Raw genomic sequence first — 16,231 nt, forward strand, 5'->3', positions numbered from 1 at the left:
GTGTGTGTGTGTGTGTGTGTGTGTGTGTGTGTGTGTGTGTGTGTGTGTGTGTCCAGTTTGTGTCAAATCTTCAAAGGCAAATTGAAAATTGTTACAAAGCGTGGACAGGAATCATTTCCCTATAGGGAAAAGAGGGAGCTGTCAGGGTTTCAGTTCCTTTTCAGGACTGTCCAATTGCTCCACAACACACAGTTCTCACATTACTTCCTCCTCTCTCTGACTTAAGGCTGCTCCATTAGGTTTCTGAGGGTCTTTACGCCCATGAATCAAACTTCCATTGGAAGAGAGCCTACACGGTCCTGTTTAAACCACTTACCTTTGGCTATAACTAGGTCCACCTGCGAATGACATTTTATCTTCTCCATGATTGGGCTTGGCTCATCCCAGGGTGGCTCACCCTTCCTTGCATTGCCATAAATTCTACTCTACACTCTCTCTCTCTCTCTCTCTCTCTCTCTCTCTCTCTCTCTCTCTCTCTCTCTCCCTCTCCCTCTCTTCCCTCTCTCCCTCCCCCGCCTTCTCTGACTCTCTCAGAATTTTCTGAAACCTGACAACATGACCGCTTTGCTGTGCCTTCCCAATTCTCGGGCGGCTGGCATAGTGGCAGTGACTCAGTATTTGGATGTAATGCTCAGTCCATATTCAAGGCACCAGGGACCTAGCAATAACTTGACCATCGGAGTCACCAAAGGTTATCTTTAGGTCGCAGGCTTGAAAGAGGCAGTCTTGACTTTCATCGCTACATTTTGACCTTCCTCCTGGAGTCTCTTTCCGCTCATTCTCTCCCTTTTATCCTCAGCCCTTTTCACCAGAACTCCCTCTTCAAACCAATAGTACCAATGTTCTTTCACCCACTTTTTTCTACTCCCTCCTTAATATAGTACACAAGAAAGATGCTAGCCGCTGTAAGTGATATTCAAAAATATTTCAGTTGCCAGAATAAGCTTCATAAAGCACCAAAGGGAAAAGCCACAGACCAATGAATAAAATGACAAAAAATGCCAGGACTTCTGAGCAAAGCCAGGCTGAGGACCATCTCATGCCTCCGCTGAGTTCAGAGGGACCGCTGAGTTATCACTGGCGGGAGAAAGGAGAAGCATCCAGAGTGGCAGGTTAGGTTAGCTGGAGAACAGGGTTCCGTTGCTGACTGCAGAGCAGAGCCTGGTGAGTCATGACTCTCTGGGGTAACTTGGAGTACGAATCCTGCAAGCTGCACTGTGCCAACGGTGGCGACAAACGAAGGCCCAGATGCACACAGAAGTTTTTCCATTTCCAAGTGGAAATATTTGAGTGAAGTGGCAAGGGTGAGGAATTTGAGAGGCAGATAGAGTTAGGATTCCTGTCCGGTTCTCACGTCCTCACCTCGCCTCCTCCCACACGGCAGCTGAGGAAGCACTGGCCTTCCAAGCTGTAGGCCCTCACCTTATAGCTTCTCAAGCCACAGCATCTCAGCTCCTGCAGCCTCAGCCGCCCTGCGGCATCAGGGACCACACGCTCACTTTCTCCTTCAGTCACGCTGTTCCTCTCGGGCCTTTCTTCCCTCAGACATAAATGAGTGTGAGAGAGACGCCTGCGGGAACGGGACCTGCAGAAACACAATTGGCTCCTTCAACTGCCGCTGCAATCACGGCTTCATACTTTCTCACAACAACGACTGCATAGGTGAGTGTGCTGGGGAATGTCGCCGCACCAGGCAGCGCGCAGGCTGCTCTGTCACGTGACAGTCAAATATAACGTGTTAGTTAAAAGTCAAAGGTAGCAACCCTATTACCTTTATCGCACTCTGTATCCGCTGCTACAACTTTTATATCGACTTTGATTTAAGTTTAAAACGTTTTCAAGAAAAAAAAATTTTTTTCTAAATAAATGTTTTAGGTTAAAATATACAAAAAAAGTCTTTATAAAATACATAATTTCAGAAAATGTGGAACTCTTGGCCTAGATCCCTCTCTGCAATCTCTCTTTAAATAAACAAGTTATTAGTGTATAGACGTGATAGGCATTTCCTCACAGGTATGGAATGTAGACTTAGCATTATGTATGTGCTATATAAAACATACATATGCATTTTATGTGTATATTTACATATACATATATGCAAGGATATATATGTGTGAAAACATCATAATGAGACCCATTATTTTAAACTGAAAAATAATTTAAAGAAGGGATGCTAAGAAACAGTACCAAATGCTATACAGAGTTAGAAGCTAACGTTAAATTCTTCTGTTTGCAGTACTAAAGTATGAATCCATCTGAATTACGTACCCAGTAAATCCACTCTATCTTTTAAAAATAAAATCTAAATTAAAGAGACCAGAAAGAGGTGGGGAGAAGGTGTTGAAGGAGCACAGAGAGGGCGAAGGACACATTGTAAACGAAAGCAAAAGAAGTTTATGGGTGAGAGGAGACCATGGGGAGTCAGGGAATGAAGCGGAAAGTCTACGAAACAAATTTTGTTTGTGTTAAAAATTCCATGATGAAACCTAATCTTGTATATAATTAATTATAAATTGAATTAAAAATTTTAAACCAACAATACAAAAAGGGGTAGATGTGTGTGTGTGTATATATATAATATATATAATATATATATATATATACATGCAAAACTGCTACAAAATTATCATGCAAATTACCAGCTTTAACTTGATAGTGTAATCTTTGCATTGTATTTGGATGCGTGATTACAGCTGGGTCTGTGACTGAAACCAGATCTTTACTGTAATTTCCTATATTTAGCCAGGTGTCCACAAAGGCCACCAAAGTTTAGAATGAAGGCTGGGATTCTGACATTTTTTCCTTGGAACATAACAAAGATCTTTTTTTTTCAGATGTTGACGAATGCGCAACGGGCAATGGGAATCTTTGCAGAAACGGCCAGTGCGTCAACACGGTGGGGTCTTTCCAGTGCAGGTGCAACGAAGGCTATGAAGTGGCTCCAGATGGCAGGACCTGTGTGGGTGAGTGCAGGGCTCAGGAAGACCCTGACAGGGGGACAGGCCAGTCCTAAGGGTCAGTGTGACACATGCAAATGCAAATAAGGGGAAGGCTTTATGGCATGGTGTGTGTGTGTGTGTGTGTGTGTGTGTGTGTGTGTGTGTGTGTGTGTAAACCACAAAAATAAATATAAAAGTCATGAATCAAGAGGGGTTTTGGGGGGGACATGAGGAGGAGTTGGAAAGGGGCCAGGGAAGGTGAAAAATATTCAAATACAGTGTACTTATGAAGTCCTCAAATTTAAAAAAAAAAAAAAGGGAAGTAAAAAAAGTCCCTGAGAAAATGTCCCCAGTTCCAAACACAGAACTAGGAAGTCTCTGTTCTAATTCTACTGTGGGCAGCAAAAGGAAAAATCACCATAGGATTACACTATTCTTGCTGGTAAAGGATTTATTTTTTTTTCAGTGCGTGCATATTGCCATTTTCTTATTTTAAAAATTCAGTTATAGTCATAAAAAAATCTTAACTGTTAAACTTAATATCTATGGTTCGTTATATTTTGCTCAAAATACCTCTCCAGAGATTAGTTCCCATAATCTTTTACGTGTCTTTAAAACCCCTTCCGAGAACTACACTTCTCTAACAATACTCAATTTGTGTTGCGCCCTTTGGGAAGCTTTTAAAAGTAATTGCTTTCCTCTTTGGGAGACCTCTGTGGCTTCTAGTGGGCTCCGCGCGCTTCTCCGGTTTGCTTGCGGGTCCTTTGCCGGAGTGTGCCCTGCTTGATGGACAGCGTGCGGGCAGGAACCTCTCTCCGCTCTCCTTTTCTCTGCAGATGTCAATGAATGTGCTCTGGATCCTGGGAAGTGTGCGCCTGGGACCTGTCAGAACTTAGACGGCTCCTACAGATGCATTTGCCCACCTGGGTACAGTCTCCAGAATGACAAATGTGAAGGTGAGGCAGGGCTGTGATGGCAAGGAGAAGGGTTGGGGCGTTGCACTGGAACCGCTGAAGTCAGGATGTTTTTGCAGTGGCATTTCCAGTTTAGAATACATTTAAAAAAAAAAAAAGGCCTAAGTCAGAGGATGTGACTTATGACCTCATCCTCCATCAAGACAGAAACAGCCGATCCTTGTCCTGATCACTTCCCCAGATGATCAGCAAATCTGTATCTGTTACCTAGAACATGGCACCTAGAGGCTAATTTTTAATATAAGAAAAAGAAAGGGGGCTGGGAGATGCCTCAGTTGGCACAAGTGCGTGAGCCTGAGTCTGCATCTCGAGCACCCACATGAATGCCAGGTGAGTGTGGTGGCCTTCCTGTACCCCCAGAGCTTGGGGGGGTAGACACATGGGATCCCTGGGACAAGCTAGCCAGCTAGACGAGACAAGCCAGCATGCTTTATGTTTAATTGAGAGAGCCTGTCTCAAAAAATAAGATGGAGAATGATCCAGGAAGTCATCTAATGTCAACGTGTGGCCTCATGCACACACACGTCCATGTGTGCACAGACACACACACTTTCAGACACACACACATATCCATGTGCATCATATATATGTGCATCATACATAATAACAAAAGATTGATAATAATCATAAAAGCAACCTCCAAAAGGAAATGTTTGAACATTTTTACAAAAGTTAACTTTTTTTTAAAGGAAAGGTCAGGTATAGTGGTGAAAGGAGTTTAAGAATGAAGTGATTCAAAGAGGAGTCCAAACTCATTAGTAAGCCCAAAAATGACAATTAAAAAATATACACTATGGAGGCAGTGACGAGGAGGCTGATTTCGCATTGCACAAGAGAATAATCACATTGACGCCTTATGTCTACGCTATCTCTTGCATGGTTGTTACCATATTAAGGCAAGAAAATGGAGTTAGTTTCTTGGCTTTCCCTTAGATGGCCTTTGGAGAACAAAGTCATGTAAATGGATCTTGGTGTAGGCACAACTGTACAAATGTGAAACAAAAAGATAGTATGTGTGTGTGCATTTAAACTAGGACAGGATAGCCCAGATTTAAGACTATAAAGGCCTTCCTTCACTATAAATTCTAGCGGAGAGTCACGGGGCGTGGATGAGTAGAGTGGCTGTGCTTTTTACAAAAGCACAATGCTTGTGTAAGTCACTAAACAGAGATAAGTTTGAGAGAGAGAAGGAATACTTAATTCTACAGTCACACCAGTGTGCACATGCTAGGAGGAGTCTCTTAGGAAAACCCTTATGGCACACTGGTTAGCTGAGGCACTCTGACTTCTCAATAGGTCACCCCTTATAGGTGATATGATATACTGATGTGCTAAAGAGCCCAGGCCTTAGTTCACATGTGTCCAGTTCCTGGTAGCTCTGTGAGGAAGGAAAAGCTCTACTCTATACAGAAAAAAAGGGGGGGCGGTTCATATCTTCAGAAAAACTAACTTGCAGATCAGAATTGTGTTCTGGGATGGGATTGTGTTTAAGTAATGAGAAAGCTACATCACAGGATTCTGGGAAGGCTGCATGGGTGAGTGAAGAGAACTCAGCTCTCCTTGAAATCAGCCTTGCACTTGGGTTGTGCAGTGGTGAAGTGGGATGCTAGGGTTCAGGCCTCTGTCCCAGCTCAGTGTGGTGTGGAGTTGGTGTGGCTTCTCTGACTGGCCCTGCACCCCCACGAGTGAGAGAGAGGTCTATCACGACAACTCCTAGGAGATGCTTATGGCTTCCATTTTCATATATCAAGACTTGTTAGAAGTGACTTTTTAAAAATTCACCTTAAAATATGTGTAACCCTGTTGGAAGGATTCTGAAACAGCTAGAACGCTGAACTTGTATGGTTTTGACTTGGTGACTAATGAGGTCTCTGTGACATCCTGACTCTGGCATGCATAATTCTTTTAGATATTGATGAGTGTGTTGAAGAGCCAGAAATCTGTGCTTTGGGGACCTGCAGCAACACCGAGGGCAGCTTCAAATGTCTGTGTCCAGAAGGGTTCTCCCTGTCCTCGACTGGAAGAAGGTGCCAAGGTAAATGCCTATGAACGCTTTGGACTTCCATTACGCTGTGTTTATTTGTTGTGGTCTTATGTTTTAAACATGGCAAGGCTCTGAGCCTTTGTGAACGGGAAGACGTTTCATTCACCCACAGGCCTAATGAGTACCATATGCCTGAAGGTTCATTTTTTTTACTTTTAAGGTTAAAAACCCATCCATCAAGTTTCTGTTGCTTCTACAACTTTCTTGGCACTTACACCCCTCGCCCTCTGACAAGCATAGATGCTGATGGGCTCTTGGGTGGGGGGGGGGGGAGCATCCCTGGGAGTCACTGAGGCCGGATCAGCTGAGGGTTCTCCACCTATATGAATGTGGGTGCAAACCAAGATCCTCAGACAGAGGAAGGGCAAACTGATCACCTGTCCTCCATCTTTGCTTCACAGATCCTCTGGGGAAACAGAATAATACTTGTCAAATGGTGAAAATATTCAAGGGCTTGCCAGGCTAACTTTAAAACAAAAGGAGAAAAAAAATTAAAGACTCTGAAAGGAAACACAAAACAGTGTTTGGTTAAAACCCAGAAACTTGTTTAGACATTCTTAAACAAGGCAATTGTTACTTGGCTATTCTTACACAAACTAGTTTAATGAATTGCAGGACGGGGAAGGCCCACCGATTTGCATTTAGAATTTCAGTCAGTCAGTGTCTATATGTTGCTTTATGGTTTTGTTTGTTTGTTTGTTTTGTTTATGTGATTTGCTTCATATTACCAAATAATAGGTATAGAATATAGTTTAAGAGTCTAACATAAGGCTTTGGGGTCCTAGGCCTGACAAGTTTTGACTGGAGGAGCCATGTATTGGCATAAAAGTCCAGTTTGGTCACCCAAACTACACCAGCACTCACCCCATGCCACCCCAAACCATCTTCCTGTGTGCATGACAGACTTCTATTGTTTTCTGTGAACTCTTGTTATTACTACTCTGCCTGGTTACGGGTTTTGTTTGTTTGTTTGTTTGTTTTACTTTTCCATTTGATCATTGCAGAAGTACTAATGGAAAAGTTGCAAATTCCCTGGCTCGTTTGATCTTGTAGGGAACTATCAGAAGGCCACAGGGGTTTCCGAGCCATGACTGAGGCACAGGCCAGCCCTAGTAGAGCCTGACTTCTACTCCCTCATTTGTGTCTTTGGCTTGGCCTGCATTCGGAAAGAAAGCAGTGAGAAGCCAGGTGCGAATCTGCCGATGTGGCAAGCCAGAGGAAACTCCAAGGCTATTAATTCAATTTGCACTGGCTTGTCACAGGGCAAGCTGACATTGCAGGAAGAACCAGCCCAGCTGCGAGAACCCTGCCACATCCTCAGCCAGAACTGAGGAATGCAAGCAGGGAAAGTGACTTTCATACTTCCAAAGGAATTTCAGAGGTCAGGAGGGGCTGTTTGCAGATGGACTGGGAAGCTGGCATCCTAGGGAGCTCTGGCTAAGGCGGTACCTGTGAGCACAGAGCTGTTTCTCAATTCAGGGCACCTTTAAGCTCGCCTACAGGGACCAACATGACTGAAAGGAAATCCCCTACTGAGTGCATGCCCGGCTGGACCCTGAAATTTTGAAACTAGGAGCTTCCTTATAGGGTGACAAATTGAATCAAGCTTCTGTTGGCCAAAAAATGAGAAAGTTCCACAGAACCACTGATTTGGGATTTTTAAGCACCAAATGCAGCAGCACTCAGGGCCAGAGGGGGCAGACTCTGGCCCTGGGCGCTATGTTGTAAAGGAGTACTCTTACCTGCAAGATTCAGGGACAGGAATTTGTCCTTTTGACTGACTTGGGACTTCATGCAACTTGAGTCTGCTTCTGAGTCAAAGATATTTATTTTCTTTCTGTGTGGGGAAAGATAGAACTGGGTCTAGAATAAGGTCAGCAACCCAAGGACAGGAATAAGTGGTAAAAAAAAAAAATAGCACTGTTTATGCAAAACATGGATGTGACAGAGACCTCGCAGAATAAAGCAAATGAAAAGGGCACTCCCTCCTCCCCCACCCCACCCGACCCCCACCCCCCCCACTCCCGCCTCCCAGAAAATGAAAATTAGTTAGATCTTGGTATTTCTCCATGAAGTAAATATTTTGGGTGGCAAACAGTGCTAAATGAGTATGCTTTCTGTGCTGGAAAACGTGGTAGAGAATAGAGAAATGAGAGGTGGGCAGATCTAGGGAGGAAGGTGGTGCAAAATGGCTGGGGAAGCAAACACGTCCTCAGACCTGTGAAGTTTAGCCACTGTGTAATTACGGCGACGTTGGGCAAGGCTCTGGAAGTCAAGTTTTAATTAAAACACACTCCAGACCCCTAGATGAGCTCACTGCTCAGAGCTCCCCAATTTGCTCTAGGAGAACTAGAAAAGCTGACCTCCAAAAATTATGTCAAGCGACGTTAGAGTGTTTCTAAGAAAGAGGTCTCCTTTCTTTGCTGTTACCAGAGCAATAGTGTATGTAAAGAAACGCATATTCTTTGAAAGACAGGTTATTCTGCCTACACCCACCCGAAGTCTTGCCTTCTGTCCTTTTTTTTTTTCCTTCATCTTTCTATTGCACTGAACAGGCTTTGTGTGGAAATTTAATTTTGATGTAGCTATGTGTGTGTGAGCATAAAGTCTGCAGGGAACCCCACTTGAAATGTGTCCCCACAATGCCGTGAGTGGCTACTTTGGTGAATGCCCCTGGTGGCACACTTTCCCGGTTCACACACTTACCACTTCTTTACTTGCTCTATGCTATGGTGTGGTGTTTTCTTTGGTTCCAGGGTGTACAGGACACAGAACGACAGTATGTGTCTTAGAACCAGGAGGCTGTCCTCCCTTAGTCTGTTTGCTGAAAGTTGTGCAGAACTCACGCAAGAAAAGATTCATCTTTGTGATTGGTTCCATTGGGGAATGTTATGGTCCTGAAGTCATTAGTAGAAATCTGTTAAGACTGACAGGGTTGGACTTTAGTGTTCACATCAGGCTGCTTTGAAGTAGTGGGTAATTCCAGTCACTTAATGGAGTGTTGCTCTGGTTAACAAGAGAACACATTGGCCCACTATCACACAGCAAAGATCCAGCAGGAAGTCAACTGAAGTGTACTGTGTGGGTTTATGTTGCAGATTTGAGGATGAGCTACTGTTATGCGAAGTTTGAAGGTGGAAAGTGCTCGTCACCCAAATCCAGAAACCATTCCAAGCAGGAGTGCTGCTGTGCTCTGAAGGGAGAAGGCTGGGGAGACCCATGCGAGTTGTGCCCCACCGAGCCTGATGGTAAGTCTAGCATCTTTGTAATCAGAATGTCTATTAAAACGTATTTTATGCCGGGTGTGGTAACGCATGCCTTTAATCCCAGCACTGGGGAAGCAGAGGCAGGCAGATCACTGTGAGTTTGAGGCCAGCCTGGTCTACAAAGTGAGTCCAGGATAGTCAAAGCTACACAGAAAAACCCTGTCTCAAAAAACCAAACCAAACCAACCAAACAAACAAAAAACATATTTTATCGAAGGAGCATGGTAGTTATTTTCTCTTTTCAACATGTTATAAATCAAAGCCATCCAAAGAATGGACACGTCGTTAGCAATCTTGGTCATGCCTCTTTGTTTCTGGGTGTCTTGTTCGTTAGCCCTTACTGTCTGAAGCTTGTGGCCACAAACAGGCAATGGATGGGGGCGTGGGAAACCTGTCACTGTGCCTGGCCTGCCCACTAATGAGTGCTTCTTTCTACCACAGAGGCTTTCCGCCAGATCTGCCCCTTCGGAAGTGGGATCATTGTGGGCCCTGATGACTCAGCAGTGGGTGAGTGGCCCAAGCAAGGTCCTCCCGGTCTCTTCTGTGTCCTTCCTCCAGGTCTTAGGTCTCCTTACCTACCTGGGAGAAATACTCTCTTCTGATTGTTGTTTTATCACTTGGATGATAGTTGCATTGCGGTGTCAGATATTCACCACTGAACACCAAAATGGCAGTTGTTTAAGAGAAATACCTTGCTTTTTACTGCTTTTTCTTCCTTCACTTAAGATATGGACGAATGCAAAGAGCCTGACGTCTGTAAACATGGCCAGTGCATCAACACAGACGGCTCCTATCGCTGCGAGTGTCCCTTTGGCTATATTCTAGAAGGGAATGAGTGTGTGGGTGAGTAGTGACTCCATCTCCTCCTTCAGAATTGTATTATGAAAAAGTTGAGCTACTTGGCTTTTATTCAACCAAAGTAGGAGTCACCTTGAGGACATCTTCATTTAGATGTCTAGTTAGGAACCTAGAGCAGTGAAGCAAGCAAGGACAGTCCTTCCTTGCCCAGCCCTTGTAGTGTAACTTGGAAGGCAGATCCGGGGCATGTCCTAAGAAATACCAAAATGGATAACAGTAAACAGAAGTCTTGGTACAACTTCTGTATTTCTTAGTACAAAAACATACTGCTAGTGGCTGTAATTTATACTTTTGGTATGTAAAAATGCCAAACGTTTTGTATGCATCATGTCTATTTGGCAACAGGAAAGACCACCCACCCAATCTAGTTTCTTGTTTTAGCCTTTTCATTAAAATGCCCAAGAATGACTCCTCTGTGACCATTGGCTCTTAGTTACATTCACTGTAAGCTGGGTTCAAATACTATGTCCAACAACTCTAAAACAAAGTGTGCTCAACATCGAATGTGCAGATGGAAAAGCCCTGCCTTCCCATGAGGAGTGGGAGTCCCAGGACTGCAGTGCTGGCTAAGGGTGGAGCCCACGTGTATCTGTTAAGCTCTCCCACCTCCTCGCTTATGCTATTATGCGAATGACTGATTTGTGTCTAATTACCCTGGCAGCTCTAAACCGCAAAGATACTGTTGTTTTTGTTAAATCAAAGGAGATACAGTATTCTTCACTGTAAAGTGGGGTTTGGTAGCAAAACAGAAACAAATGTGATCAATGTTAGCTTTTTGAAATCTTCAGTTTGCTGCTGTGTATGTGCTGTGTATGTTCCTCCTCGCCCAGAAGGAGGAACCCTTGACAAGAGCCCAGTATTTTCCTGGGGTTCAGATCTCTAAAATAGCAATGCAATTTCTAAAAATAGGGTTCTTTCTTTCCCAAGGGAAATATTGTCCCTGAGGCCTGGGTCAGAAGTGAGAACAGTGGGTGTTCCAGGTGGTTGGATTAGAAGACATCTGCATCTTTTAGGGATTTTTTTTTCTTTTTCTTTTTTTTCTTTTGGTAAAATGTTTTCTTTCTCCACAGTTGTTTAGAAAGGTCATGCCCTAAACATGTTTCTTTCTTTCTTTCTTTCTTTCTTTCTTTCTTTCTTTCTTTCTTTCTTTCTTTCTTTTTTCTAGCCTTTTTCCCCCCCTGCCTAACGTAAACCACCTGGTTTTAACAGAATCAACAAAATGTACTTGAGTGTTGGATTTTATCCAGTACATTAATTCTACTTAATCTTGGGTCTCTTATTTTGTGTAAATTTAGTCTTCTATTTTATATCTGGCAAGACTCCATCATATTTCAGCCTTCCTGTGCAATGACGTAATGTGAGGCCAATTGGAGACTCTGTCTTCGAACCAGCAGAACCCCTGGCAGCATGGGGGGGGGCCTTATTTTCCCCATTAGAGCAGCTCCTCCCACGGAAACATGCACTTCTTCCTAAGGACAGGCTGCAGAAAACCACACGGGCAATATAAGGGTTAGCCTTTGTCTCTCTCACAGTCTCTGCCTGTGAGTGAGGGCAAGCTCCAGCTAGAACCCCGTGATCAGAAGGCATGCACAGTCCCTCCTTGCAAGAACAGGAGAACTGAGCAAGATAGTGCAGATCCAGGAACCCGGACAGAATGAATTAGTGGCATCCGAGGCCGAGCCCACTAATCCTCACTCGTTTTATCTCTTTGCGCCACTGGCAGATACTGATGAATGCTCCGTGGGCAATCCTTGCGGAAACGGGACCTGCAAGAATGTGATCGGAGGTTTCGAGTGTACCTGTGAGGAAGGATTTGAGCCTGGTCCAATGATGACGTGTGAAGGTCAGTGCCTTAAATACAGAAGAGTCGGCTGCCCACACTGATCATGGGAGCAGCTGCTTGATTGCGCTTCTTAGTATTAAATAACCTTTCAGGGTGTGGAGAATTAAGAACATCTGAGCCCCGCAGGCTGTTGCATCATTTCTTCTCTGAGTGGCCTCATCTCTTCAGGAAATATAACAAGCAGTATAGGTGGCTTATGGCGGAAGCTATACTGTGTACTGCAGTGTGCTTACCTCGTGTGTCTCCTGTGCTTTTATTTCAACACAGCTCCTGTCTCGTTTACTACCTCCCATTTTATTTTCTATTTCCTTTTCTTTTCTTTTTCTTTTTTTTTCTTTTTGTTGTTGTTGTTGTTATTGTTGTTTCCAAGGGTCCCCCCCCCCTTTTGTGTTCTTCTTTTCTCCTTTTGGAAATTTCTGCACACAGAGCTAGGTGACCACTGACGTCCTGTGGTCATCTGGAGGCAATCTCAGAAGAGAGGTTGCCTAACCCGTAGAAGCATCTGAAAAGTATTTGTCAGTATGACTGCCTGGAAGGAAGTGTGTGGAAAAGAAGGAAAGGCTTAGGGATGCCAGAGAGTGGTTGGTCTCCAGACAGCTCACCTCAGAATCCCCCGGGGAGTTGTTAGGGGTACAAACTTTGTGGTCTCATTCTATGTCACAGAATCACGAACTCTAGAAGTGGGGCCCACCAGCTGTCCAGATGGTCCCCGTGCGCCTCAAGATGAGGTTCACTGGTGTAGGAAAAGAAGGGGGAGGGGGAGGGGGAAGGCGGGCATATGTTGGCACTGAGGGGAGCCCTTCATCAGAGATACGGAGTGCTGGCACCTTCAGAGGGTTGTGAGCCTTTAGAGGTCGTGAATAAACCATGACCTGGGCACTCAGTCCTGTCCTCCACTCACATCATCGTTCCTGGGAAGCAAGATGATCATCCGAGTGGCTTGTTTTTAACCATCTCATTTTTGGGAACTACATCCTGATATTTCCAAACTATAAACTCTAGGAAAGTTACTTTGCCCAATAGACGTAAAGCCATTCCCCTTTAATCAGGGCTAGAACTTGGGCATCTGTGTAAACTTTATTTCTCTAAGAATAAAATGACCATAACACTCTGAGCAGAAGAATCCCTGTTGTCTCAGAGGAGAAACCTCTTTGTTTGGAGAAGGAGAAGCGACTGAGAGTGTTAGAGGGCTTGGCTTCTCTTCTGGCCATAACTGCTTTAGTTGAAGGAAGCAAAGGCGAGACATAGTCCATGTAGAAAGGGACTGGTCAACCTGAGTCTTCCAAGTGTACAAAATGGACCTATTCTTTCTCATTTATGTAAATTCATAATTACACCAGGGCAGCAAGCTTGGGGGCTGTGCTGGGAGAGCCAGAAAATATGGCCACCGTATTTATACCAGCTATAAAATAATCAACTCATTTTTATAATCGTCTGGATGCATTCATGCTTATGATAAGGAAGACTTTTGGCTTTTAATAACAGTGCATATTACTCTTTTTGTCATTCTTAGTGTTATTGGCTCATTATTTCACTTTCTTTTTACTGCAGATATAAATGAATGTGCCCAGAATCCTCTGCTCTGTGCCTTCCGCTGTGTAAATACCTACGGGTCCTATGAATGCAAATGCCCTGTTGGATACGTTCTTCGAGAAGACCGGAGGATGTGCAAAGGTGAGGTCCCTGGTGGCGTTCATTCGAGGCAGAGGCTCTGTCTTTAAGTATGAGGGCAGATGTCCTTCTAAAGCGTCCGTGAGAAGAGAAGGTCTGGAAACTGAGTGAAGTCTCCTGACCCATAGCGAATGCAGGGCTTGCCATTCCTCCCTTCACCCCTAGATTGTTACAAGAAGCACAATTAGCCCATGGAGGGCTGCCCTGAAGGCCTTGGATTAGGTCGCTATGCATCGCATGTCTAAGACATGTCAGGCATCCTGTGAGGTATAAGATATTTTCTGGACAAAGGTGTTTTCCAACATCCTCAGAGCTCAGTATGTAGAAGTTGAGACAAAAGGCAAAAATGTAAATAAATCATCCTAGTGTCATAAATATGATGAGGGTTATATATATACCAAACGCTCAGAGGTGGCGGCTGGGGAGATGGTTGTGTGATATAGTGTGCTTGCTGCTCTTACAGAGGACCAAATCCAGTTCCCAGCACTCCCATTAGGCGGCTCACAACTGCCTATAACTCCAACTCCAGAAGATCTGATGGCCTCTCTGGCCTCCAAGGGTACTTACATGCAGATATACACATGAAAAAATTAAATCTTAACATATACAAAATCAAAATGTTCTGAGAATACAAAATAAAGGGCATATGACAACCCAAGGAAAAAAGAGATACTACATTTTTTAAAAGGCACGGCAAAATCTGTGTTTCTTTTTTTTTTTCTTTTTTTTTTTTTTTAAAGATTACATATACAGCCTTCTGCCTGCACATACACCTGCATGCCAGAAGGAGGCACCAGATCTCATTATAGATGGTTGTGAGCCAACATGTGGTTGCTGGGAATTGAACTCAGGACCTTTGGAAGAAGAGCCAGTGTTCTTAACCGCTGAGCCATCTCTCCAGTCCCTAAAATCTGTGTTTCTTAACACATTTCCATGAAAAAGAATTTGTTGAACACTGGCAGTCTCGGAGCATAGAACCAGGGGCAGAGAAACTGGGGCACTGTTTGAAGAATCCCACTGAATTCCTTTAATAAGCAGATACCTGGTCTCTCAAAATGGCTAAAATCCTATTTTGTCTGAAGGAGAAGCTTCAGTAACTGAGAGTTCCTTACCGCATGCAGAATAGAATCCAAAGGCCACAACTTAGGACATGGAAGAGAACAGAAAGAGAGAAACGCAGTGCTATTAAGAGCAGAGCGTGAGCTGGGCGTGGTGGTGCACACCTGTAATCCCAACACTTAGGGAGGCAGAGGCAAGTGGATTTCTGTGAGTCTGAGGCCAGCCTGGTCTACAAAGTGAGTCCAAGACAGCCAAGGCTACACAGAGAAACCCTGTCTCAAAGAAAAAAAAGAAAGGAAGGAAGGAAGGAAGGAAGAAAGAAAGAAAAAGAAAAAAGTAATAAACCAAAACCAAAAAAAAAAAAAGAAAGAAAGAAAGAAAGAAAGAAAAAGAAAGGCAGAGAGAGCATGGGGAATAAGATGCTCGGGAACGCTTTCCTTTTCCTCAACTAAGCTTCAACCGCACAACGACTACTCTGATATTGCATTATACTAATTACATTAGATAATACTACCATGTTAAAATAATGCCATACATGACATTGTTATAATCATTATGTAACAGGGTTTTGTTGTTATTATTATATTATACCCATGATATTTATAATATATGTCATATGTTATCATACTACAGTGTTAATACTTTTATCATTGTTATGAGATTGAGATATCATTGTATTATAATAACATAAGGCCCTTTTTGGTCCATTTATTCATACGAATTATAAATGCTTCAACACACAAGCATGAAGCATAAAGTAAGGGAGTCAGGAAGGGTCTGCATAGCATCTTGCTTCTGATGAGGTCATCAGTTGGTCACAAAGCAGTTTCTTCACCAAGTTTGAGGGGAGTTAGAAGATCCTTTCCCATTTTTAATATATCAACGGCCAACAAATATAAAAAGAAACAAGTTCAGCACTAAAGTAGCAGAGACGCATATCTTGTGTTTAAAGGGCGAGCATTGAGCGCAGCCTGTCTGTAAGTTATGGTTATGTATTCTTTCCAGATGAGGATGAGTGTGCAGAAGGAAAGCACGATTGTACCGAAAAGCAAATGGAGTGCAAGAACCTCATAGGTACCTATATGTGCATCTGTGGCCCTGGGTACCAGCGAAGACCTGATGGAGAGGGCTGCATAGGTAAGGCTACTTCTGTACAAATTGCTCAGCGTGACCTTGAAGCCACAGAGAGCAAAAGTGACTTGAGCTCTGAGTCGGGCTGGCAGTGTGCTCTTTCCCACTTCATCTCACGTCACAGCGCACAGTGGAGAGGCCTTGCGATTCTCTCCACTGGGCTGGCCTTCTCTCTTGGCCTGTAATGCTGCCAGAGTCAGTCACTGACTTTTGACCCTTGCTCTTTTGTGCATGTGGCCGTCCAGGAGATAGCCCTTTCCACTGCTTGCCCTCACCACTCAGTTGACTCAGTTGTCTCATTAAGATCCTGTGTTGCGTCCCCCTGAGCCAGGACTATTTCTAAGCCAGTGGCTCTAACTTGAAATCTGCTCTTAACTTGAGGTGGGTCCAAGTAGTGGTATTTTAAAGGTCCCCAGGTGATTCCAATGTGTATCAAATATTGAGAA

At 43.9% G+C, this 16,231-nt stretch overlaps 1 protein-coding gene across 2 annotated transcripts in view; it reads left to right on the forward strand.

The window, feature by feature from the left end:
• FBN1 (fibrillin 1) overlaps positions 1–16,231 on the forward strand; it is a 201,976-nt gene that overhangs the window by 166,157 nt on the left and 19,588 nt on the right. For both annotated transcript variants that reach the window (XM_084775482.1, XM_084775483.1), the window contains exons 47-56: positions 1,546–1,662; positions 2,835–2,963; positions 3,776–3,895; positions 5,823–5,948; positions 9,056–9,205; positions 9,665–9,730; positions 9,950–10,066; positions 11,805–11,924; positions 13,476–13,598; positions 15,660–15,791. In XM_084775482.1, coding sequence (XP_084631608.1) covers positions 1,546–1,662; positions 2,835–2,963; positions 3,776–3,895; positions 5,823–5,948; positions 9,056–9,205; positions 9,665–9,730; positions 9,950–10,066; positions 11,805–11,924; positions 13,476–13,598; positions 15,660–15,791 — 1,200 coding nt within the window. The remainder of the gene's footprint in view (positions 1–1,545; positions 1,663–2,834; positions 2,964–3,775; positions 3,896–5,822; positions 5,949–9,055; positions 9,206–9,664; positions 9,731–9,949; positions 10,067–11,804; positions 11,925–13,475; positions 13,599–15,659; positions 15,792–16,231) is intronic.

Source organism: Acomys minous, assembly GCF_964271855.1.
Source record: "Acomys minous genome assembly, chromosome: 3".
NCBI classification, from domain to species: domain Eukaryota; kingdom Metazoa; phylum Chordata; class Mammalia; order Rodentia; family Muridae; genus Acomys; species Acomys minous.